General features: G+C 43.4%; 1 protein-coding gene across 7 annotated transcripts in view; it reads left to right on the top strand.

Moving 5' to 3' along the window:
- PXN (paxillin) overlaps nt 1-21,525 on the top strand; it is a 71,020-nt gene that overhangs the window by 23,516 nt on the left and 25,979 nt on the right. For 3 of the 7 annotated variants that reach the window (XR_014519827.1, XM_083478495.1, XM_083478498.1), the window contains exon 2: nt 19,965-20,191. Coding sequence is in view for 2 of the 7 variants with exons in the window: in XM_083478495.1 (XP_083334621.1) it covers nt 19,965-20,191 (227 nt within the window). In the remaining 5 variants the exon portion in view is untranslated. Of the gene's footprint in view, nt 1-16,383; nt 16,473-19,964; nt 20,192-20,650; nt 20,898-21,525 lie in introns of those variants that run through there. The other 4 variants (XM_083478496.1, XM_083478499.1, XM_083478500.1 and 1 more) reach the window with 4 other exon arrangements.

Below are 21,525 nucleotides of genomic sequence, written 5' to 3'. Positions count from 1 at the left end.
GTCATAGAGCTTTAACACTTTTAAAAACCACATCCTTCTTATCCAGTGCCAGTTTCTTGTCTGATGATTACTTATAAATTGTTTAATCTTTTTGTTTTTGTTTTTAAAAAGCTTCCCTTCTCTGTCCAAATTTTTTTTTTTTGCTTTGCAGTCCATGGTTAACAAAAGTGGTCTCTCTTAAAGCTTTGTGTGTGGTTAATTTCACTTTGCAAAGTGAAAGGCAGTCCTGTATTGGGAAGTTTTTAACATTTGACGTTTTATTATGTTTTTGTATTCTGCTGGAAGCCACCCAGAGTGGCTGGGGAAACCTAGCCAGATGGGCGGGGTATAAATAAAAAAAACACAACAGTTGCTGTGCTCTCTTAACGTTCAATCACTTCTGTTGGAAAGAGCCTTATACAAATACCAGCTAAAGATAAACAAAATTCTAAGGAATTTAACCATAATCTACTTGTACTAATTAGTATTGCAAACAAAGCATAACGGGTTTTTAAATAACTATTTTTATTGAAATGTTTTCAGATATACATTTCCATATTGAAGTATTTCAGTATACCAATGCATTCAGTGACTTCCCTTCTTCCCCTCCCAAGGCACCTTTAATTTAACCACAGTTCCTGCATATTCTTATATATCCATTTGATTCAATTTCCCCCCTTTATTATATCCTTTAGATATGTTATACTGTTGAATTTACCTTAATGCTGCCAGCATTTTCATGATTTTCTACATATTCAACAAAAAAATTCCACTCTTCTTTGAATACTCGTTCCTCTTGGTCTCTTACCCTACTTCTACTTATTAGGCCTGCAACCTCTGCATCTTAAGTTGCCAATCCTCCTTTTTTGGCTAAGAGGATCCAAGCTGCTGTTGTCGCATACATAAATAATTTTTTCTGACTTCTGGGTACCTCCGTCTGAAATATTCCTAACAGGAATGCATCTGGGTTCTTTGGGAAGGGTAGTTTGAACATTTTTTTCATCTCGTTATAAACCATTTCCCAGTACTCCTTGACTTTTTTGCATGCCCACCACATGTGGAAAAAGGTTCCTTCATTTTCCTTACATTTCCAGCACGTACCTATTTCAGATTTATACATCCTAGCTAATCTACTTGGTTTATGCATCTGTGCATCATTTTCATATAGTTTTCCTTCAAGGTGCAGCATGCAGTGAATTTCAGATCCTTCCACAATTTCTCCCAGAGATCAAATTCTATATTATGCCCAATGTCACTTGTATCATTGAGGCTTTTTACCAGCTCATCTTTTGTTTCCCATTCTAATAATATCTTATACATTTTAGATAATAGTTTTTCATTATTCTCTAATAAATCTCTTTCAAAGTGTGATCTTTGGTCCATAAATACAAATTTTCACCCAATTCCGCCCCACCCCATAACAGTTGTTGTGTTGAATGGGACTTAGTTCTAGATAAATGTATTTAAGACTGCAACTTGAGTGTATTTCAGATACCTTTCTGGCACATGGATTTCTTTGCAGTGCAGCTGAAATATACATGTATATTTCATATTATAAATAGATTTTCTTACAAGAATGTAATGAAAAAAATGGCTCTAAAATTATAGACCATGCACATCTCTTTTTGGTTCTCCTCTTTATGATTTCAGGAAATACTGCTCATCTTTATTTATAGAGGTGGTTTGAATTCTTGCTTTGAGCTATTAATAGTGCATCTGATTCTTATTTTTTACCAATGGATTCTTGCATTTCGTGTGTGTGTGTGGTGTGTGTATTAATCTATGGTTAATGGTTGGTATGATTTTCCTTTACTCAAATGCTGACTACCCTGCTAATTTCTGAAAGCAATAGATGCTGTTTGTAATTCTTATCTGTATAGCCTAATAATTCCACCTTTGCTAATCCTTCATAATGCTGTCCAATGAATTTTGGTTGCTTCATGAAGCCCCTTTTGGAGATTTCTGTGTCTTGTGTTGGTGGCCTGCTTCTCCTCAAGAAGGTCTGAGAATGCTTGTGGCTCCGTAGTCTTCTGCTGTGCCTAGAGGCAGAAAGAAATATTATTTGTTGTTATAACCCCCCCCCCCATAAAGGTAGCTAATGTTTTCCTTGGTCCAGGAAACATCCCTGAAGTGTTCCATGTATAGCAAAGGTCTAATTTAAGGTTTGTGTTTCATAGACTAGCTCTATCAGACCTCCCCTCTTAACTTGGCACCTGACAGCAGCCTTTCCCTCAATGGGAGGGATAATAATAATAATAATAATAATAATAATAATAATAATTTATTTATACCCCCGCCCATCTGACTGGGTTTCCCCAGCCACTCAGGGTGGCTTCCAACAAAATATTAAAAATACATTCTATCAGCTCTGCCAAAAGACCAGCTCCATCAAGCACCTCATACCCTTGAATGGTTTCTGTGCCAGCTGGTCGTTATAAGAACTACTATTTAAGAATTGGTGCCTGAGCCTGAGCTTGCTTTTTTCTTCTTCCCTCCCTGTCCCATCCACCTTGTGTGTCTTGTTCTTCAGATTGTAAGCAGGTCTTGGTTTAACTGTTTTTATGTACCGTATTTTTCGCTCTATAAGACGCACCAGACCATAAGACGCACCCAGTTTTTGGAGGAGGAAAACAAGAAAAAAAGTATTCTGAATCTCAGAAGCCAGAACAACAAGAGGGATTGCTGCACAGTGAAAGCAGCGATCCCTTTTGCTGTTCTGGCTTCTGGGATAGCTGCGCAGCCTGCATTCGCTCCATAAGACGCACACACATTTCCCCTTACTTTTTAGGAGGGAAAAAGTGAGTCTTATAGAGCAAAAAATACGGTAAGTCACTCTGAGAGAATTTTTTGGATGAAGGGTAGGCTACAAATGCGCTAAATAGATAAATAAACACCCTGTGCCATTTGTGTGACATGGCTTATGTTCTGGTAATGTTTCAATGTTCCTTTTATCCTAACAACAACCCCTATTAGTGATGTTACTGTAATGCCCTTGCTACAGATTAAGAACAGAGAGAACCTTCTTCATACACTTTTTATGTGTTTTCTTAAGACGCATGTCAAGAGGAGGCCCAAAGAATTGTGATGTCATAATGTGAGAGTCGACTGGTGTGCTTATTTTTCTGTGGCCCACATATAAAATTTAGCATAAAGAACATGTTGGGGGAAACTACAAAAAGGCAGGGAACTTGAGATGGTAATTTTCGTGGCTGTGAGCTGCGTTTTGAGTCTAACTTGCCTGGACACCCTGATTTACTTTGTACTGTCATGTTACTTCAAGTAGATTTTTATATAATTGCTTGAATTTTTTTTTTAAAAAAGCTTCTTCTCTGCTTGTGAAATATGGATGAATATTCCACTTACAAAATATAGCACATGCCCAATCTTTGCCCCAAATCCACTGCTTTTCATTCAGAGTCCCTGTGTGACTCTAAGGTCACTTCCTTACATGTTCTTTGCTGCCAGTGAAACACCCGGCATTTATGGGGAGGCAGAGAGAGAGAGAGCCACTTTTCCTGACCAAATGTTGTTTTTGCAGGATATGGTGTGAGCTGTGACTTCTTGAACTCTGTTTCCCAATTTCGAACTAAGTACTGCTTATGAAGCCACAGTTTTGTCGATGACTTTCTGTACTGTTGCTTCCTGCCATTTGTTCATCGGGTGGGATGGAGATCTGTGGTGAGCCCTTGCCTTCCTCTTAGTGAGGCTGGACAGAAAGGAAAAGAGGAGGTGCAGACTTTCCCTTAAATGAGAACACTTTCCCCTTTTTACACAGCTTCCCCCTAGCTTTTACAGGGGCTATGTGCGTGCTTTAAGGGTCATGCATTGTTAAGAGCTTAGGCAGAGTGCAGCTGGATCAGATCAAAAGGCCCATCTTGTCCAGCACCAACCAGCCTGATGATGATGATGATGATGATGTAGTAGTAGTAGATGTATTAAATTTATATCCGCCCTTCCTCCCAAAGGAGCCCAGGGCAGCAAATGTATCTGTAATAAAACCAGTTTTTTAAAAAGCGGCTACAAACTTTCAGCCAATGATCTCAGGTTTGCCAGGAACAGATCCCTCTGGGAAGCCTACCAGCAGGTATGAGAACACACTCTCCATCTTAATCTCGGCATCTGGTATTCCAAGCCTTTGATGTTGAAGGTAACATGTGATTATTGTGAGGCCACTGATAGCCTTATTTGAAATGATTCTGTATAATGCTCTTTTAAATCAAAATTGTCAAATCACTGTCATTAAAATAACAAAGTTAAAATTGCATTGCATTCCCTGTTAATATGCTGAAAACTAAGAAACCATTCACAGAATACAGAACAATGCAGCCCACAAAACACTAGTTACCCTGTATACTCATTTGGTGGCCTAACATTTGATGGCCCTACTTTACTGATCAAAGGCAACCTTTACTCAGACAACCTGACAACCTGTTGTAATCCTTATTGACTTGCATTGGTAAAGTAGTCGGTCTAAAAATATGTGTCAATTTTTAAGAGTCTTTGAGACTAATGTGGGCTAAAGAGCAGGAGATTTCCAGCCAAGAAAAACAGAGGGTTTTTTGACATTTAAACCAGCATTTTTCACTGCTTAAACATCGCCCCCTCCCCCTGCAAACCTTTGAATCTATCCTGCCGGTGCACATGTGGAAATCCTTGTGAGCATGTGTGTGCACATGCAGTATATTTCTGTTAATGTGCTAGTCCTTAGGATGTCAAAAAGTCTTTTGGTTTGGTATACAGTCTAATGTTACAGGGGACTCACAAGCTTCCTCTGTGATGTTTTAGGTGGTCCTAATAAAAGTATTGTACTATGGCTACATTTATATTCCCCTGCCCTATTAGACCAGCACAGCAACCTGCAATTAAAGGCTTCGGTAAAAACTGTGGGGTAAGATAATGGTTCTGATTTTACAAATGAGGAACTAATGTTTGTTTATAGACCCACAGGGGCCAGATAGGGAGACCTAGTTGGCCGCATTCAACCCTGGGACCTGATGTCCCCCTCAACTATATTAGATGGCCTCCATCTATTGAGTGAGAAATGAGCTCTTGGAGAGAGGTGTCTTTCTGCAAGACTAAATAATGTTTCTGTGCAAGAGGTGGGTCTTGAAACTGTTTCCTGGGCACATTTTGTTTATAAATCTCTGTCCAAAAGAACCTAGTAGAATAAACAAACATTTTGTTTCTTGTAAGTGAGCACACAGCCCTGTGAAGCAGTGGAGGGATTGAACCTTGTGGGGCATGCAGACAAAACTTAATTCAGGTGGAGAGTGCCAAGAGAAATGGAGCCAAAGGGGGCTACTGAGGTAGTAATGCTCAGGGAAGTCCTGAGGTTTCAGAAGGAAGAAACTACCACCGCCTGGAAATCTAAGAGGGCTTCCCCCCACCAAAATAAAGTTCCACAGAGGGGGCTGAGTATGCTCAGTAGCCATGGAATGTTGAACATCAGTTTATCGTAAGGAATTTATCGTAAGAAGAGCAGAAGTAGAATGACCTAGAGCTCCTTACAGATTATAGTATCTTGGAGAAAAGTATGGCTGGCAGGAACACTTCTCCTAGGAGAATAATAAAAGCTCTGTTGGATCAGGCCAGAGGCTGATCCAATCCAGCATTATATTCTCACAGTTGCCAGCCAGATGCCCCAATGGGAAACCTGCCAGCAGGACCTGAGCTCATCAGCACTCTTCTCACCTGCAATTTCTGACAACTGAGGCTGACTGCCTCCCACAGTGGAGCAAGAACATAGTCATCATGTTTAGTAGCTGCTGGTACCTTTATTCTGCTTTGTGAATGTATCTTACCCTCTTTTGAAGCCATCCAAGGTGATAGTCATCACTACATCTTATGGAAGTGATTAAGTCCTTCCTTTTGTCTGTTTTGACTCTTCCAACGTTCAGCTTTGTTGAATGACCCTGAGTGTTTCTCGTATTATGAGCATGAAGAGGATGCATTGCTTGTTATTTTATTACAGGGTCCCCCTTCAAAGTAATAGTGATGTACGTTGCCATGCCCTGGGCACATTGTGTTCCTGGTCAAGGTTTGGCAGGAGAGGGAGAAAGCTCTGGGGGTTTTTGGGGGGGGGGTCCCTCTCTATGCACTTGACAGTGTCAGTACGAGGGACTGGATGTGGCTACTGTTTTACCTGTTTTGTATTTCTGGCCTCACTTTGCAAGGGTTGGCTGTAACCAGTGCAACACATCCTTTCAGCAGATCTGGCAGAACCACAGCATGACTTTGGGCAAAAAGCCACGTCTGCTGCAGCTGCATTGGTACAGCCAGTCCTCTTAACTGTATCCCACAATACAGTTCCTTGTGCTTAGAAATAAACTAGAGACCTTCTGATGCTGAACCAAGAGTGCTACCCAGTGTTGACCTTTCTATAAGTGGGTAAATATTCTAAATTTAAAAGCTTCAAACTTTTAAAGTTAAGCAGATCAAAAAGATGCTAGTGAGCATCCTTTCAGATACAGGAAAAAAATATTTAATCTCAGGCATTATTCTTACATTACCATAATTTATATTAAAAATGATGACAGAAGCATATTTGTTTCTTCATTAACAAGAATTAGAAAGTTTATCCAGGGCTAATGAAGTAGCAGGTGCAGGCTGTTTTGTTTTTTTAGTAGGGATAGAATGCCATGTTAGAAATGTTAACTTGAGTCAAGCAATTGCTTCTTAAGACAAGTTTCAAGCTACTTTAACAATAGCAGGGCTAGTGGAATATACATAGTTATGATATCCAGGGCAAGTTAATGTGCAACTCTGTTTTAAATAATACTCCACATGTGGTCCAAGAGCATCTCTGTAACATCACCTATGATTGCAAGGACACCCTTTGTCATGGCATGGCAGGTAGATTCTATTCCAAACATCCCTCACTTTTCTCTCTTTAACTCCTTAAGAACTGGGGCATTATCTGGAATCTGCCATGGAGTGAGATTGTTAGGCTGGAAGGGACCTGACCTTACCTGCACAGAATTCATCTTTGCCTTGTTAGCTCAGTGCAACTGGATGTTGGCAACTGGTTGTTTATTTTTCTATGTAACTGCCTACTTCCCAGTGGTGATTACCAGTGGCTGCTGTGTGAATATGACAGTTGCTGTTAATATTCGGGGGGGAGGGGGCATTAGCTCTCAGCTCTCCCTGGGATGCAATGTAAAGCCCTGATTCCCTGCCTGTTTCACGAGCCCTTGTTTGTGTGTATGTAGAACGTCTTCTTTACAGAGTGAACTGAGCAAGGCAGAAAGTGTGCAGGAAATGGGAGGGCTGCTGCAGTTTATTGCTGTTGCTTGTTGGGGATAACACTGTTTTTGTGCAGGAAGGAAGTGCTGAGATAAGAAGGGGAGGGTGCAAACTGGACTTCCTTTAAGCAAGGATGAAGAGGGTGGGGGACAGACAGCAACTGTGTGGAAAGAGGAGCAAGACAAGGGAACTTTTCTCACATCAGCTTGTTGATCCTTTCAGATGTCCCAGAGTTGGAGAAAGTTATCTCACTCACAGTCAGGCTTTCAGTAGATTGGGGATATTTTTCATTTATTTTTATTATTACATTTATATCCCACCTTTTATCCAAAGTGCTCATGGTGGCGCTCGTGCGTCTTCCCCTCTCCATTTTATCCTCACAATAACCCTGTGAGGTAGGTTAAGCTGGGAGACAGTGACTGGCCCGAGGTCACCCAATAAGCTTCATGGCTGAGTGAGGATTTGAACTCTGGTTTCCCAGGTCCTACCTAGTCCAGGACTCTAACTACTACAGTGGTACCTCGGGTTACATATGCTTCAGGTTACAGACTCTGCTAACCCAGAAATAGTAACTCAGGTTAAGAACTTTGCTTCAGGATGAGAACAGAAATCGTGGTCCGGCGGCGCAGCAGCAGCAGGTGGAGGAGGCCCCATTAGCTAAAGTGGTACTTCAGGTTAAGAACAGTTTCAGGTTAAGAACAGACCTCCGGAACGAATTAAGTACTTAACCCGACGTACCACTGTACTCTACACTGGCTTTCAGGGTGATTTTTGATGCAAATTAAAGTTCCTAACTCAGGCGTTGTCACTTCCTTCTATAAATTACAGTCTGCTTCTTGATTGCTATTAACTCCAGGTGAGAGCTGCCCTAGCTGGGTTTGCTGTGAAGCATAGGCATTGAGGAAAAAACTGTGTGCTGTATCCATCATGTTGCTGTGCCACCTGGTGAAAAGCACCATGTCATCACTGGCTCTACAGTTTGGCAGGGAACACTTTTTATTTTTTAATCCACAGCCTTCTTGCGTTACCCAGTGGCGCGTGGCTCGGGCGTGCTGCAGGTCCTGTGGTAAGTGCCGCCCCCTGGGTAACTGGCACCCAGTGTGCCCCACCCCTAGCTATGCTGCTGTCTGAGTTAATCTCACTCTTCTTCTGTGTTGGAGGAGGCCTTGTTAGTTCCCTGAATTCTCTCTCTCTCTCTGTTTTTCTTTTTGTGGGAGCTCAAGGACATGACAAAGAGACAATGTTTAGAACTGGTTGGTTTATATATAGAGATGACTGCTACTACTTTTCCATGTGGAAATTCAGCTTCCAACTTGGTTTGGATAGCTACTGTCCCTTTCTACTTTCATTCTATCCCAGGGTCCTAGGTTTGCATTCTGATTTGAGTAATCCTCTCTGGGCAAGCCTACTCCTTTCAGGTAGGAGAGGATCCAGCATCTCTTCATCTGGGTTGGTTCTTTTAGCAGAGGCAGCAAGTGTCCGTCCTGAACGAATGCTTAAAGTGATAAATATACCCACGCCTCCCATTCCTGAACAGTTGCTCACCAAGTAAAACTGTCTTGCCAGGGATTGGGTTACTGCCTGGGATTGTGTCCTCCTTAAATGAGTAGTGAGAGTTGGGGAGGGCCAATTTACTTTGTGCAAAAGGGGTGGGGGGTAGGCTGATGGAGTCTGCCTTTTTTAATGTGAGGGTCTATTTCTGTCTGAGGGTCTCTTCTTTGCTCACAAGGACTTCTTAAATTCAGTCTACCAAAAAGATGCCATTCTAAATGCTTCTGTGCTCTCAGGACTTGTGCTAAGTGTTGGGAGTTCAAGCTGTAGAAAGCTGTTTGCATTCATTCTGTTAAGCCTGTAATGAATGAATCTATAGTGCAGACAATTCTTCAGCCATTCTTTTTTGTGGGGTGGGGGCATATATATTGTGAGCATTCCTTTTCCCCCTCACTGCAGTTAGATGCACAGATTCTGCTTCATATGTTACAGACAAACTTGTAGAAGCCTGGTATATTTCCACTTTCTGTTCCCCCTGTATTCCACAACACATAAGAAAAACCCTATTGGATCAGACTACAGATCAATCAAATGCTTGTTGGTAGGGCTGGGTGATATATGGATATATTGTCCTAAACCAGCTTGAAGTCCATATCGTAATATTGGTTTCATAATTTTTGACCTGGCAAACTATTGCAAATCGTATACAAAAATCACAATGTGTGAAAAAAAGATGAAGGCAGCCAGTGCTTCTGCAGCCTCTGTTAACACTGCTGGCTCTGCAATCCCCTACTTTCTGCAGTGGGCAGTGAATCACAAGAGCAGGTACTGGAACAAATCACGATGTGGGGAAAACTGTGAAACCAGCCAATGCCTCCACACACATACTGTATTTTGCGCCCCATAGGACGCTCCGGCCCATAGGACGCACCTAGTTTTTTGGGGGGGAAATAAAGAAAAACATTTTTATTCCCCCCCAGGTGCGGGGCTTGAAGAACCAGGTCAGGGAACAGTGGGAAGGCACGCTCTGCCTCCCCGCTGTCCCCTGAGCTTGTGGGGCTGGCGATGGGGAGAAGTGCGCTGATCCCGGGACTGCAGGCAGCTCTGCGCTGCCATCCGGAGCGGGGCGGGACTTCGCGCCCCGCTCCCGATGGCTGTGCAGAGCTGCGCTGATCCCGGGACTGCAGGAACGGGGCGGGGCTTCGCCCCCGGCTCCCGGTGGCCGCGCAGAGCTGCCTGCAGTCCTGGGATCAGCGCAGCTCTGCACGGCCATCGGGAGCGGGGTGGAACTTCGCGCCCCGCTCCCGATGGCCGTGCAGAGCTGCGCTGATCCCGGGACTGCAGGCAGCTCTGCGCGGCCATCCGGAGTGGGGCGGGACTTAGCGCCCCGCTCCCGATGGCCGCGCAGAGCTGCGCTGAGCCGGGGACTGCAGGCAGCTCTGCGCAACCCTCGGAGCCGGTCTCCCGAGGGTTGCGCAGAGCTTCCTGAGGCCTGGAGAGCGAGAGGGGTTGGTTCGCACCGACCCCTCTCGCTCTCCAGGCTTCAGCGAAAGCCTGCATTCGCCCCATAGGACGCACACACATTTCCCCTTCATTTTTGGAGGGGAAAAAGTGCGTCCTATAGGGCGAAAAATACGGTAGCTGTCAACTTTTCCCTTTTCTTGCAAGGAATCCTATTTGGAATAAGGGAATTTCCCTTAATAAAAGGGAAACGTTGACAGCTATGCTCTACATAGCTCCATCCTTATTTCAGTTATTGTGATATATTGGTATATTTAGCTGGTGATATATCACAATGTTGAAAACCAGATATCGCCTAGCTCTACTTATTTGCCACACTGTCCAGTTAGATGCTTCTGGGAATCCCATAAGCAGGACATGAGGACAATAGCCTTTTCATGCTGTTGCTCCCCAGCAACTGGTGAGAACATAAGAAGAGTTTGCTGGATTAGGCCCATCTAGTACTGCATCCTGTTCTCACAGTAGCCACTCAGATACCTGTGAGAAACCTGCAAGCAGGACCCAAACACAAGAGCACTCTTCCAGCTACTGGTCTTCAGTGGTATATTGTCTCCAAACCTAGAGGTCGCATATAGTATAATGACCACTGCCATTAATAGACTTCTTCTCCATGAATTTGTCTCTGAAGCTTTTAAAGCAATCCAAGTCTGGTGGATATCACCATCTACCCACCACAAGTGGACAACGCTACACTATGCATGTGAAGCGTGTGGCCTCCAGTCATGTGATCTGGTCTCCCTGGGGTTTGGGTTGACATCATCCATTCTCCCTCCCACCCCTCCAGGCATATCCTTTGATAATGTGTGGGGCTCTTCCTGGAGCGTTAACAAAATAATTGTTGGAGTGAATTGAGTTGACAGCTAGGTATGCACACAGCCTGAAACTCCTCTTATCTGTTTCTATAAATGATGGGTGGAGGAATATGGTTAACGTGGGAGGGGGCAATTTCCAGCATTTTTGTGTGAGCAAGACAATGGCTTTATGTTATAAGCCAGCTGAGTGGGTAGGAGGCAGACAGCTTATTATTTATGCTGGCTGAGCCTGTGCAGTGTAGGGTGGGCTCCATTATGCTCCTTCATTGCACTCATCTTGTCCTTCTAGCAAGGGCATTCCAAGGATGCATAGGAGGTTTCTGCTCTGGGGCGGGAGTTTAAAACACTGTAGCAAGTGCAGTCTTCAAGCTGTGTGTCAGCATAAAGGCAAACCACCCCGTTACAGTCATGCCTCATGTTGCGTCCGCTTCAGGTTACGTGTTTTCGTGTTGCGTCCTGCAGCAACCCAGAAGTACCGGAACGGGTTACTTCTGGGTTTCGCCGCTCGTGCATGCGCAGAAGTGCAAAATCACACTGCACGCGTGCGCAGATGCAACGCTTCAGTTCCATGTTATGGACGGGCCTCCGGAATGGATCCCATCCGTAACATGAGGTTCCACTGTACAGTGGTACCTCGGGTTAAGTACTTAATGCGTTCCGGAGGTCCATTCTTAACCTGAAACTGTTCTTAACCTGAAGCACCACTTTAGTTAATGGGGCCTCCTGCTGCCGCCGCGCCGCTGGAGCACGATTTCTGTTCTCATCCTGAAGCAAAGTTCTTAACCCGAGGTACTATTTCTGGGTTAGCGGAGTCTGTAACCTGAAGTGTATGTAACCTGAGGCGTATGTAACCCGAGGTACCACTGTAGTAGTGTTTCACCTCAAGGCTCCCGGAGAAACATAATTACGTAATTAACTGAAAGGGCCCACGTAGCCTGGAGTCAGTTATCCATGAAAATGGTCTAGAAACAGCAGCTAATGCAGAATGCATTGGCTATCTAGATTACTAACTGGGACAGAATATTGCAATTATATCACACATGTGCTATACCAGCTGCAGTGGTTCTCTGTTTCTTAGTTCAATTTTGCGGAGTTCGTAAACCGAATAGTTCGTAAACAGGGCTGTTCTTAAACCGAGGTACCACTGTATATCTATCTATAAAGGTAAGATGAGAGGAGGGCAACAAGTCCTTGAATTTCTTTCTTTATCTTTTTATTAACCTTCATGTAATTCCTCTACGTTCACAGAATACAATACACTGTGTGTGTCTCTTTCATGCTGCATAGGGTCATTCTTCAGAGAACTGGTCTGTAAATGCTGCTAATAATTTGTTAGAAATGAAATAGCTATCATTGGCACTATTTTTCTCTGTGTTTGGCTTCACTGCTTTTATAGAGAAATCTGGGAAATGTAGGAAAACGCCTTTTCCTTGCTTATTCTGCCTAAGGTGCCTGCATTCTTGGCTGGCAAGAACCAACATGCAAGGATTACTGAAAAGCCTGCAGCGAAGTGCCTAGAATGAATGAGCTCTTCCCCTGGCTGATATGAGGGAATGTGTGCAACTAGGAACATAGTGAAGGAATGTTTACTGTATAACTTGGGGTCACTTGTTGAGTTTAAGTAAGGCACCTCTTACTTCACCTGAAACTTGTTCCCCCTCATTTTTGTAACATGCCCTCGTCTTAATATAGGGATGGTTTTATGCCAGGCGCAGCACTATTTCACAACTTTCCCACTGTATGATCAGCCAGATACATTGTTCTAAAACAATGGTAGAATCTGCTTCATGGTACATGAAACATATATTGCACCTGCTACCAGAGCCCTAGCATTACCTGGATATTATCTGGAGGTAGCTCAATTGCATATTGATTTTGTACAGTTGAGCAACATCCGGTTCAAAGACTAGGAGCCGGCAAGAACAAATAAACTAAGACTTTAAAGAAGGGGGCCAGGCTCCATGCTCAGTCAGTCATGTAATGCTCTGGATTACCTTTTGTCTATCACTGCCTCTCATGGTCAGTTCTCTCTCTCTGTAAAAGAGAAAAAAATCACTGACCCACCTTGGGGTTATGAGAATAAATAGGAATTGTACTTAATATATTTCCCATGCAAAAAAAAAATATAGAAATTATTGCTTCAATAAAAGATTAATTTCATAATGGTGGGATAAATTAAGGTCTAGATGCTTGGGCAGAGGCATATTTTTGGGGATATTTTGCTCATCAAAACCTTTTATCAGGAAAACCTCTAAGCCATTATTGCTTTAATGATATGGGAAATATAAACGCTTTCAAAATAAATGGGGGGATATCATCACCAAACCAATCTATATTGTGCTGAAAAATGTGCAAATGCACAGAACTCTTTATTTGGTTAAGCAAACTGGTCTGCATTCCCTACAAGCATTTTCAGAGTTAGCCTAACTTTGTCATTTGTGGATCCATACATGGCTGATGTTGTGGTTTTGTGTTTTTTTTGGAAAGGTTTGGCTGCAGCCTATGACCTAGCATAGCTAGAATTTGCATTTGATCCAGGTAATTTGCCCCTGTTGGCACTGGTTGTCTGTCCTTCAGCTGCCGTGCCGCATATTTTCTTCTCATAGTGAACACAGACTGTATCAGTTGGCTCCTTCAGGACTATTAACATTGTAGTCACTGGTTATGCTTCAGCATAAGTTGTCACTAGCCCTTTTGATCAGATCCCACGTGAGAGATCAGCACCCAGTATTTCTTCTGTCCTCTTTTACTTCCTATTTCTCAACAGTGGAGCATGCTGCTAAAGTCAGGAAGGCAAAGGATGTGGGGTGGAGGAAGTTAATGAATAAACCTGTGATCTCCGCCACTTAACTGTTTCATAGGCTGGGCTTTCAGTGTTCACTTAGAAACCTCTCCTGCTTTACTTTGCCTGCATGCCAGATTGCCAAGACCAAAGGAAGGAGATTTTCTCTTCAGTGGAAAACATGTTGCTTAAGAATCCATCTTTGCTCACCACACTTTTCTACTGGCTGAGATTGCAGATCTAGCTTTGTTTCTGGCTGAAGACCATTACTTTGCATTTGTTTATAATGTTATATATAATGCATTTATATAGAAGATCTGCTTGCTGGAGGAGAAAGTAAGTTGTATCATAAAATGAATGAAAACCTAGAGACAGCTGCTTGGAACACAAACTAGTCTAGGTTGCCATGTGGCCTAAATCCTACTACACCAAAAACCCTCTACAGTACTTTTTTATTTACATAGAGTTGCATCCAATAATAGCCATACATAAAGTACATCCAGTGAGATTAATGGACTTTACAAAATTAGATCCACCAATCTCAATAAGTCAAGTCTGAATAAAACTTACTTGGAAGCAACCATATATATATATATATATATATATATATATATATATATATATATATATATGCAGGTTTTGGTGTCTTCGGGTGTCTTCCCGTGTAAGAGTTGGGGTGTCTAGGCGACGTTTCGACGAGGTCTCACTCGTCATCTTCAGGCTGGTGCTTTCGGCTTCTTGTTACTGGAACAGAGCTCTGTTCCAGTAACAAGAAGCCGAAAGCACCAGCCTGAAGATGACGAGTGAGACCTCGTCGAAACGTCGCCTAGACACCCCAACTCTTACACGGGAAGACACCCGAAGACACCAAAACCTGCATTCCTGTACCCGTGAAAATCTACGAAAGCATATATATATATATATATATATATATATATATATATATATATATATATTCATTTGCAGAAGTCATTTACATTTTACATTTACATTTAAATTATATAAATCCAATAAAATAAAACAATCCTTCAAACTCATAACAAATCACTGAAGAACAGTTACTAATAGCATTAGCAGTCAGGCCTTCTGTTCCAAACCCCTGCTTAGAGAATTGCCTTCACTAGCTACCTTAAAATATAAAAGATGTGTCAGTAGGGAGGAAGTTCCCTCCTTTTTAAGCTGCAACTTAAAAAGCTGCTTCCCAGGCCCCCACACTACTTACTTTATACTGTACTGAGGAGGAACCACCAGGAGGGCCTCATCTGTTGATCTTGGAGCTTACCTACCTACCTACCTACCTACCTACACAGAATGCCTGTTTAGAGATGGTGCCTCTTAAGGGATGCAGCTGTGCCCCCTAACTTTTACTATATAATGCATGTTCACAACTGCCTTTTAAGCAATAGTCATTTCTTGCCCGCCACATTAACTTAAGCAGTAAATTCTAATTGTCTATACTGGGGGGAAAACATTATACGTCTAGCCTACCTTACCCTTTGGACTCTGAGAATTGCAGCAGTATCACCCAAAGCTATTGATAAGGCACTGCACCCTTCAGACATCATTCATGAACAAATGTGAAAAACTTGGTAAGTAACTCTTTGAAAAAAGTTAGGGAGTCAAGCAAATTGTCTATTGTGCATCACTTCCAGTTCCAAGCAAGCCTGTGTGACGTATTACGGAGTCATTAATCACTAAAAAGGTCAAAGCAAAGCAGTGTCAATCGCCAGAGTTCATCATATGTCAAGTACTTCTTAGTAAGAGCTTGGGTCACATCCGTGCCATACATTTAAAGCAAATGGCTTCTCTCCCCCCCCCCCCCCGAATCCTTGGTGCTGTAGTGGACACCTTGCAGAGCCACAGTTCCCAGCACCCTTAAGAAAAACAGTTCCCAGGATTCTTTGGGGGGGGGTGGTGAGTATGCATGCTTCAAATGTATGGTGTTGTGACCATGGTCTCAACAGATGTTGGCTGTTTTTACTGCTAAGACAGCTGTTCCTCTTTGATTTACCTCTGACTGAAAAGGGAAGAAAAGCAACTATCCAATAATGAGGACTTGTGTTGAATATGTGGGATATTGTATTTGAAAAGGGCACTCCATCTGACTACAGTATCTTATGCCCAGGAAGACAGAAATAGTTGCAGTTTATTCCAGAATTCTTATCTTTCAGGCACCGTAGAAGGAAACAGTGCATAAACTGCCATAGAGGTGTGTCCAGCTGTAGCTGCAGCAGAAACCTAACAATGTGAACAAACACTCACTGGGAACTAAGTTTCATCCTTTTCAGAGACAATATTAAGCATTTGTTTAAAAAATAAGGGAAAAGGGCAGTGGAGTGGGAAAATGTGCCTGCATCAACAAGACTGCATACAGGCCAGGCAACTCCATTCCCCTCTTTCTCTGGACTGTTGACCTTTGCAATCGAGAATTCCTCCTTCGGTAATTCACAGAGTGGGGTGTGCGTGTGTGAGAGAGCATGAGCGCAAGAAAACATGATTTGATAATCATTTCACGAGGAAAGTTTTTGTCATTCAGAGCCACACCTTCTCTGATAGAGCTTGAATCATAAACTGTGTACACATAGTCACACATTCAAAGAGCAACAGTATTAGAACAACTGCAGCTTCTTGCCCTCTTCTCTCAGGTATGTATTCTGCGCCTTGGGAATCCTTGCTGCATATCGTGTTCCTTAAAAACAAGTCCTCTTTCTAGGCTGTTCTCCAGTTACGTACCCTGAGGGAACTGAGGGGTTCACAGATGACCTTAGAGTTCTTCTAAATAACTTGGAGCCCCTTTAGGCTTAGGTTATGTTCACTTGTCGTTAATATGAGGATGGCAGTAATCGTGTTAGCCTGGTTGTTTGAAAGGTATGTTGTGTACTGAGATGACCTCTTGTGGGGAAGGACTGTGGCTCAGTGGTAGAGCATCTGCTTTGCATGCAGAAGGCCTCAGGTTCATTCTCTGGTATCTCCAAGTAGGGCTGTGCATGTCTCTTATCTGAAGCCCCAGAGAGCCTCTGCCAGTCAGTGTAGACAAGTCTGATAGTTGATCAACTGATAGTTGGACTCTGTTTATGACTGTTTCCTATGTTTGTCTTACAGACAAACACATTGACACCAACATGTAAAAATGCCTGTGTACAGTGGTGCCTCGGGTTACAGACACTTCAGGTTACAGTCTCTGCTAACCCAGAAATAGTACCTCGGGTTAAGAACTTTGCTTCAGGATGAGAACAGAAATTGCATGGCGGCAGCGCAGTGGCAGCGGGAGGCCCCATTAGCTAAAGTAGTACCTCAGGTTAATAACAGTTTCAGGTTAAGAACGGACCTCCGGAATGAATTAAGTTCTTAACCTGAGGTACCACTGTATTTCTGATTTTTTTCCTTCACACACATGCAGCGTGTAGTTTATACAGGCAGTACTCCTTACTCCCAAAGGGAGCGTTCTACTGTGTCCCTGGAGGCACTCTTTTAGTAATCTAATTAAAACAACGCCTACAACATCCTTGTCTTGAAAGACATGCAGGGTGCTCAGACGTTACTTCACCACTCTTCGCTATACATGGCAAGATTTTATATGTGGGCTGAAGCCTTGAGTTGGTGTATACTTTAAAGAAGAATTTAATAACCTGTGACAACTTCATCAGACGAGCTGGTATATTTATTCACCAATGTGTTATTCACCTAGAAATGAATCCGTAGGTTGCAACCATCAACTTACTTGTTTATTGAAATCTCTTTTAGAGAGAGCCAAGGGAGATAAATAAAGCATGCAAAAGCAGATACCCCATTGCAAAATCTCCTTGTCTGAGTGTTCAGTTTTGTATGCAGTACAAAGACATGGGTATGCAGTGTTGAGGCACTCTCCTAATCTGGCCACGTAGGTGTGTGTATGCTGAGTATCGTCTTCATAACTGGGTGAAGAGTAACCTAAGAGGGCAATAATGTTTTTTCTTCCAACTCTGAACATCTAAAGATTGCTTTATGCACAACATCTTTCGTTAATAGCTGCTATTTCTGCATAGGAAATTGCACATAGACCTTAACAAGTGATGAACATGAAGACTTTCCATCTGCTATGTATAGCAAAATACATGGATGCCGACATCACATGCAGTTTTGTGCCCATAGTTTCCTTTATGGCTGTGATAGCAACATAAGAGGGAGTTCATAATCAAAATGTCCAGAAATTTGAGTTCATATGGGGACTTCCGAGCAGCTTCTGAAGCCAGCCAGAGTGAACTGCTCCGGGTTGCTGAGACTGCCGCTGCTGCGTTTCCCAGGGACATTAGATGAAATCCAGGGACATTCTGGGGATGCAATTTGTCTGGGGACTTATTTGCAAATCCTGGGACTGTCCCCTGGAAACGGGGGCGTGTGGTAACCCTAAGAGTCCCCTAATTGTTCCCTAGGACTTCCTTCTCAAAGCCTGGGAAGCTTCTGCTCGGCTTAGGAAGGAATGTGCAATGCTCCGTTGGCTCCAAAGCGATAGGAAGCTTTGGGAAGGAGGCAGGAGGGCTCCAGTATCCTGTCAGGGGCCTGGTGCCTTCTTCCAAAAGCCTGGGAAGCTTAGGGAGGGAGGTGATACTCGCAGGCATGATGTGGCTCCCCACCCCCATCGCCCTCGCCAGCTGGCACCTCTGATCCTACAAAAAAAAAATCACCACATGCCATTGATAGTTAGGCAGACACTGCCCTAGAAACACAGCTGGAAAATGAGCTTTGTGTGACTCAAAAGCTTACTTCTCTTTTTGAAACCTTAACTGGTCTATTGATAGCGTATTGTCTGGTTTGCCTTCAACCTTTCCTGTGCTCCATTTCTCTTTGAGAGTAGCCTGACTTGGCAAATGTCATCCATTGTTCTTTTCCTTGAAGCGTCTTTTTACAGTGACTCTGGCTGGGCTACACTGCAAGTTGCTGTAGCTTGTTATGCTGCAGACAAAACCTCTCATCTGTTGCACAGTTTCGCTTCTTGCACTTTTCTTCCTCCCTTACTAAGCAAGGACAGGCTGTGCTAGCTTAAGTATCCAGATTTCTCCCTGCCCCACTTTGCCTCTGCCTTTTTTGAAGGTGCATTTTTATCTGGGAGAGGCTTTTCCTCCCCTTCAGGAATTTGCGATCTGACTCAGCATGTTGAAAGCTATTTGCAGGAGGCACAATTGCATTTACCTGGCAGGGAACTGATCTCGTGTTAACTCTTTGCACCTGGGAAGCAAGATTGTGGGCCGACAGAGTCCTTTCCTAGATGTCTTTGGATTTTGACGAAGAAAAATCTTTCCCGAGATCTCTGCTTTGCACAAGGCAGTGCTTGTGGCCACGTTTTGAATGAGTTCACGACACAGAACTAGTAATTAGTCTGCTTCAGACTTTGGTGGATTTGTCTCAGAGAGAGGCTTGCTTAGGTTCCTCTTTAGCAAAGCTGCAGGGGCTGAGGAGTCATTACTACCTAGCTTTTCTTTGGATCTTCAGGGTGCTTTCTGTTGCTATCACCTGCTGTAGTGTCTTGGTCTGTTTACTTTTTTGTAAAGGTAAGGAAGGTTTTATTAATTGTGTTGGTGCTGTGCTGGAAAGAACAGCAGGTTTCTAGAGACTTCTGTTTCTAGAGACTTCGTTTCCGACAGTATAGTGAAGCTCGTTGAAGTGCTTCATTCAGGACAGCAATGCCTGTTGACTTGGCTGGGAGGAGTGAAAGAAAGTGTGTAGGCCCAGAGGAATGTTTTTCAGTCTGAGGGCTGCATTCCCTTCTAGGAGACCTTGTGGGGGCTGCAGTGGTGGGCAGGGCTGCAGGCAAGACAGAGCAATAGAAGGCTTCGTTCTAGCCATGCAAAAAATCAGGTTTCTGTGTACACACACACACCCCTGCCCAAATCACACATGCATGTACCTTTCACTCCTGGTGAGCAAGATGCATTATCACCATTCAAGTACGCATTCTAGCCAGCAAAAGCACCAGAGAAGGGCTTGGAACAGGGCCAATAAGGTGTGTGGCTTGGAATTGGGACATGGCCAGGTTGGTCCTGAGAGTCAGATAAAGAGGCCTAGAGGGCTTTGTTTGGCCCCCAGACATGAGGTTCTCTACCCCTAATATAGACAAAACCCTCCTTTTCTAATTCTCCTCTTGTATGTCTTCTGTGCAGACGCATTGTTAGCAGACCTGGAATCCACTACCTCTCACATCTCCAAGCGACCAGTCTTCCTGTCAGAGGAAACATCTTACTCGTATCCAACTGGAAATCATACGTACCAGGAAATCACTATACCTCCTCCGGTGCCACCCCCTCCTTCTAATGAGGCCTTGAATGGGACTGTAAGTGAACCTTTAGACCAGTGGCAGCTCAGCATCCCCAGAAATATTCACCAGCAGGTAATTTTGCTTGTCTGTCTTAGTTATGCTCATGGAACTGAGGGAGCCAGTTGTTGGTGTGTTGTGGAGCAACTTACTGTCTGTTAAAATATTTGTATCCCATATTTCCGCTCAGAGCTGGTTTATGGCCATATTAATAAAAGCATTTGCTCTAATAACATAACATGAAAACTTTACTGCCAAGAACTGAAAATAAATGGCTATTGATTGTTTAATGCTTCTAATTGGGATTGGTCGCTTCCTCGTTTAATTGGAAGAAACCTCCTCTGGCTTCACATTGTGCTTGTTACCAGCTCAGTTTTAATGCTTACATGGCAACTGACTCTCCCCATCCCACATAGCTCTGAGTAAACATGGCAGTACTCAGCTTTAGCTGGCAGCATAATGTGAAGATTGCTCAATTTTTCTTTCGGTCTGCAAAGCTAGACCTGAAGGTTCACGCCCTTAAAACACTACTCACAGTCTCCTCACCAGTGCCCTGTCTGAAGCCACAGTGGAATGATGCAGATCTTAATCAGTCACCTTAGGGCTTTTGAAAAAGAGATTGTAGTTTTGTAGATCACAGGTATATGAGCCATAGATCAGATTGGAGGAAGCATGAAATGTGTTTCTGGAGGGGGGTGAAGGCTAGCTCTAGGGAGAACAATTTGTTACCAGGTTGCATCCTGTTTGTTCCACATTCCAAGATCCCAGTCATGCATTGCATGTAAGTAGAGGGTGAGCTCTCAAAACTGTTTGGGCCTGTGCAAATGCGGAAGTGGCAACTTTTTGTAAAACTGGGGAGTGGGGGAGAGTAGTTTTCTTGCAGGATCTGATTTTTGTGTAGATCAGTTCTGGAGGAAAGTCACTACAGTGGTGCCCCGCAAGACGAATGCCTCGCAAGACGAAAAACTCGCTAGACGAAAGGGTTTTTCGGTTTTGCGTTGCTTTGCTAGACGAATTTCCCTATGGTCTTGCTTCGCAAGACGAAAATGTCTTGCGCTTTTTTCTTAAAGCCTCTTGAAGAGGCGCAGTTGCGACAGACCATGCTTCGCAAGACGAAAAACATCGCAAGACGAAAAGACTCGCGGAACGAATTATTTTCGTCTTGCGAGGCACCACTGTATTCTAACAGCTGTACAAGTTGGGATCAAGGCCATCTAATTTGTGTATATTCCTGAGGAAATAAGTGAACTGTAACTATTGCTACTTTATAAAATAAAAGGTGCTAGGGTTTGATCTGGAAGCCTGTGTGTTAGGGGTAAACTGTGATTTGCTTCCTTGTTACTTTGCATGTTCCAAAGGCTGAATTCACAATGGGTTCTTGGGGTTAAGCTGCAGCTCAGACTAATCTG

The sequence above is a fragment of the Podarcis liolepis genome (assembly GCF_965112155.1).
Source record: "Podarcis liolepis genome assembly, chromosome: 15".
NCBI lineage: Eukaryota > Metazoa > Chordata > Lepidosauria > Squamata > Lacertidae > Podarcis > Podarcis liolepis.
Note: the sequence above shows the minus strand (reverse complement) of the source record. Positions and strands in the feature narration are given on the sequence as shown.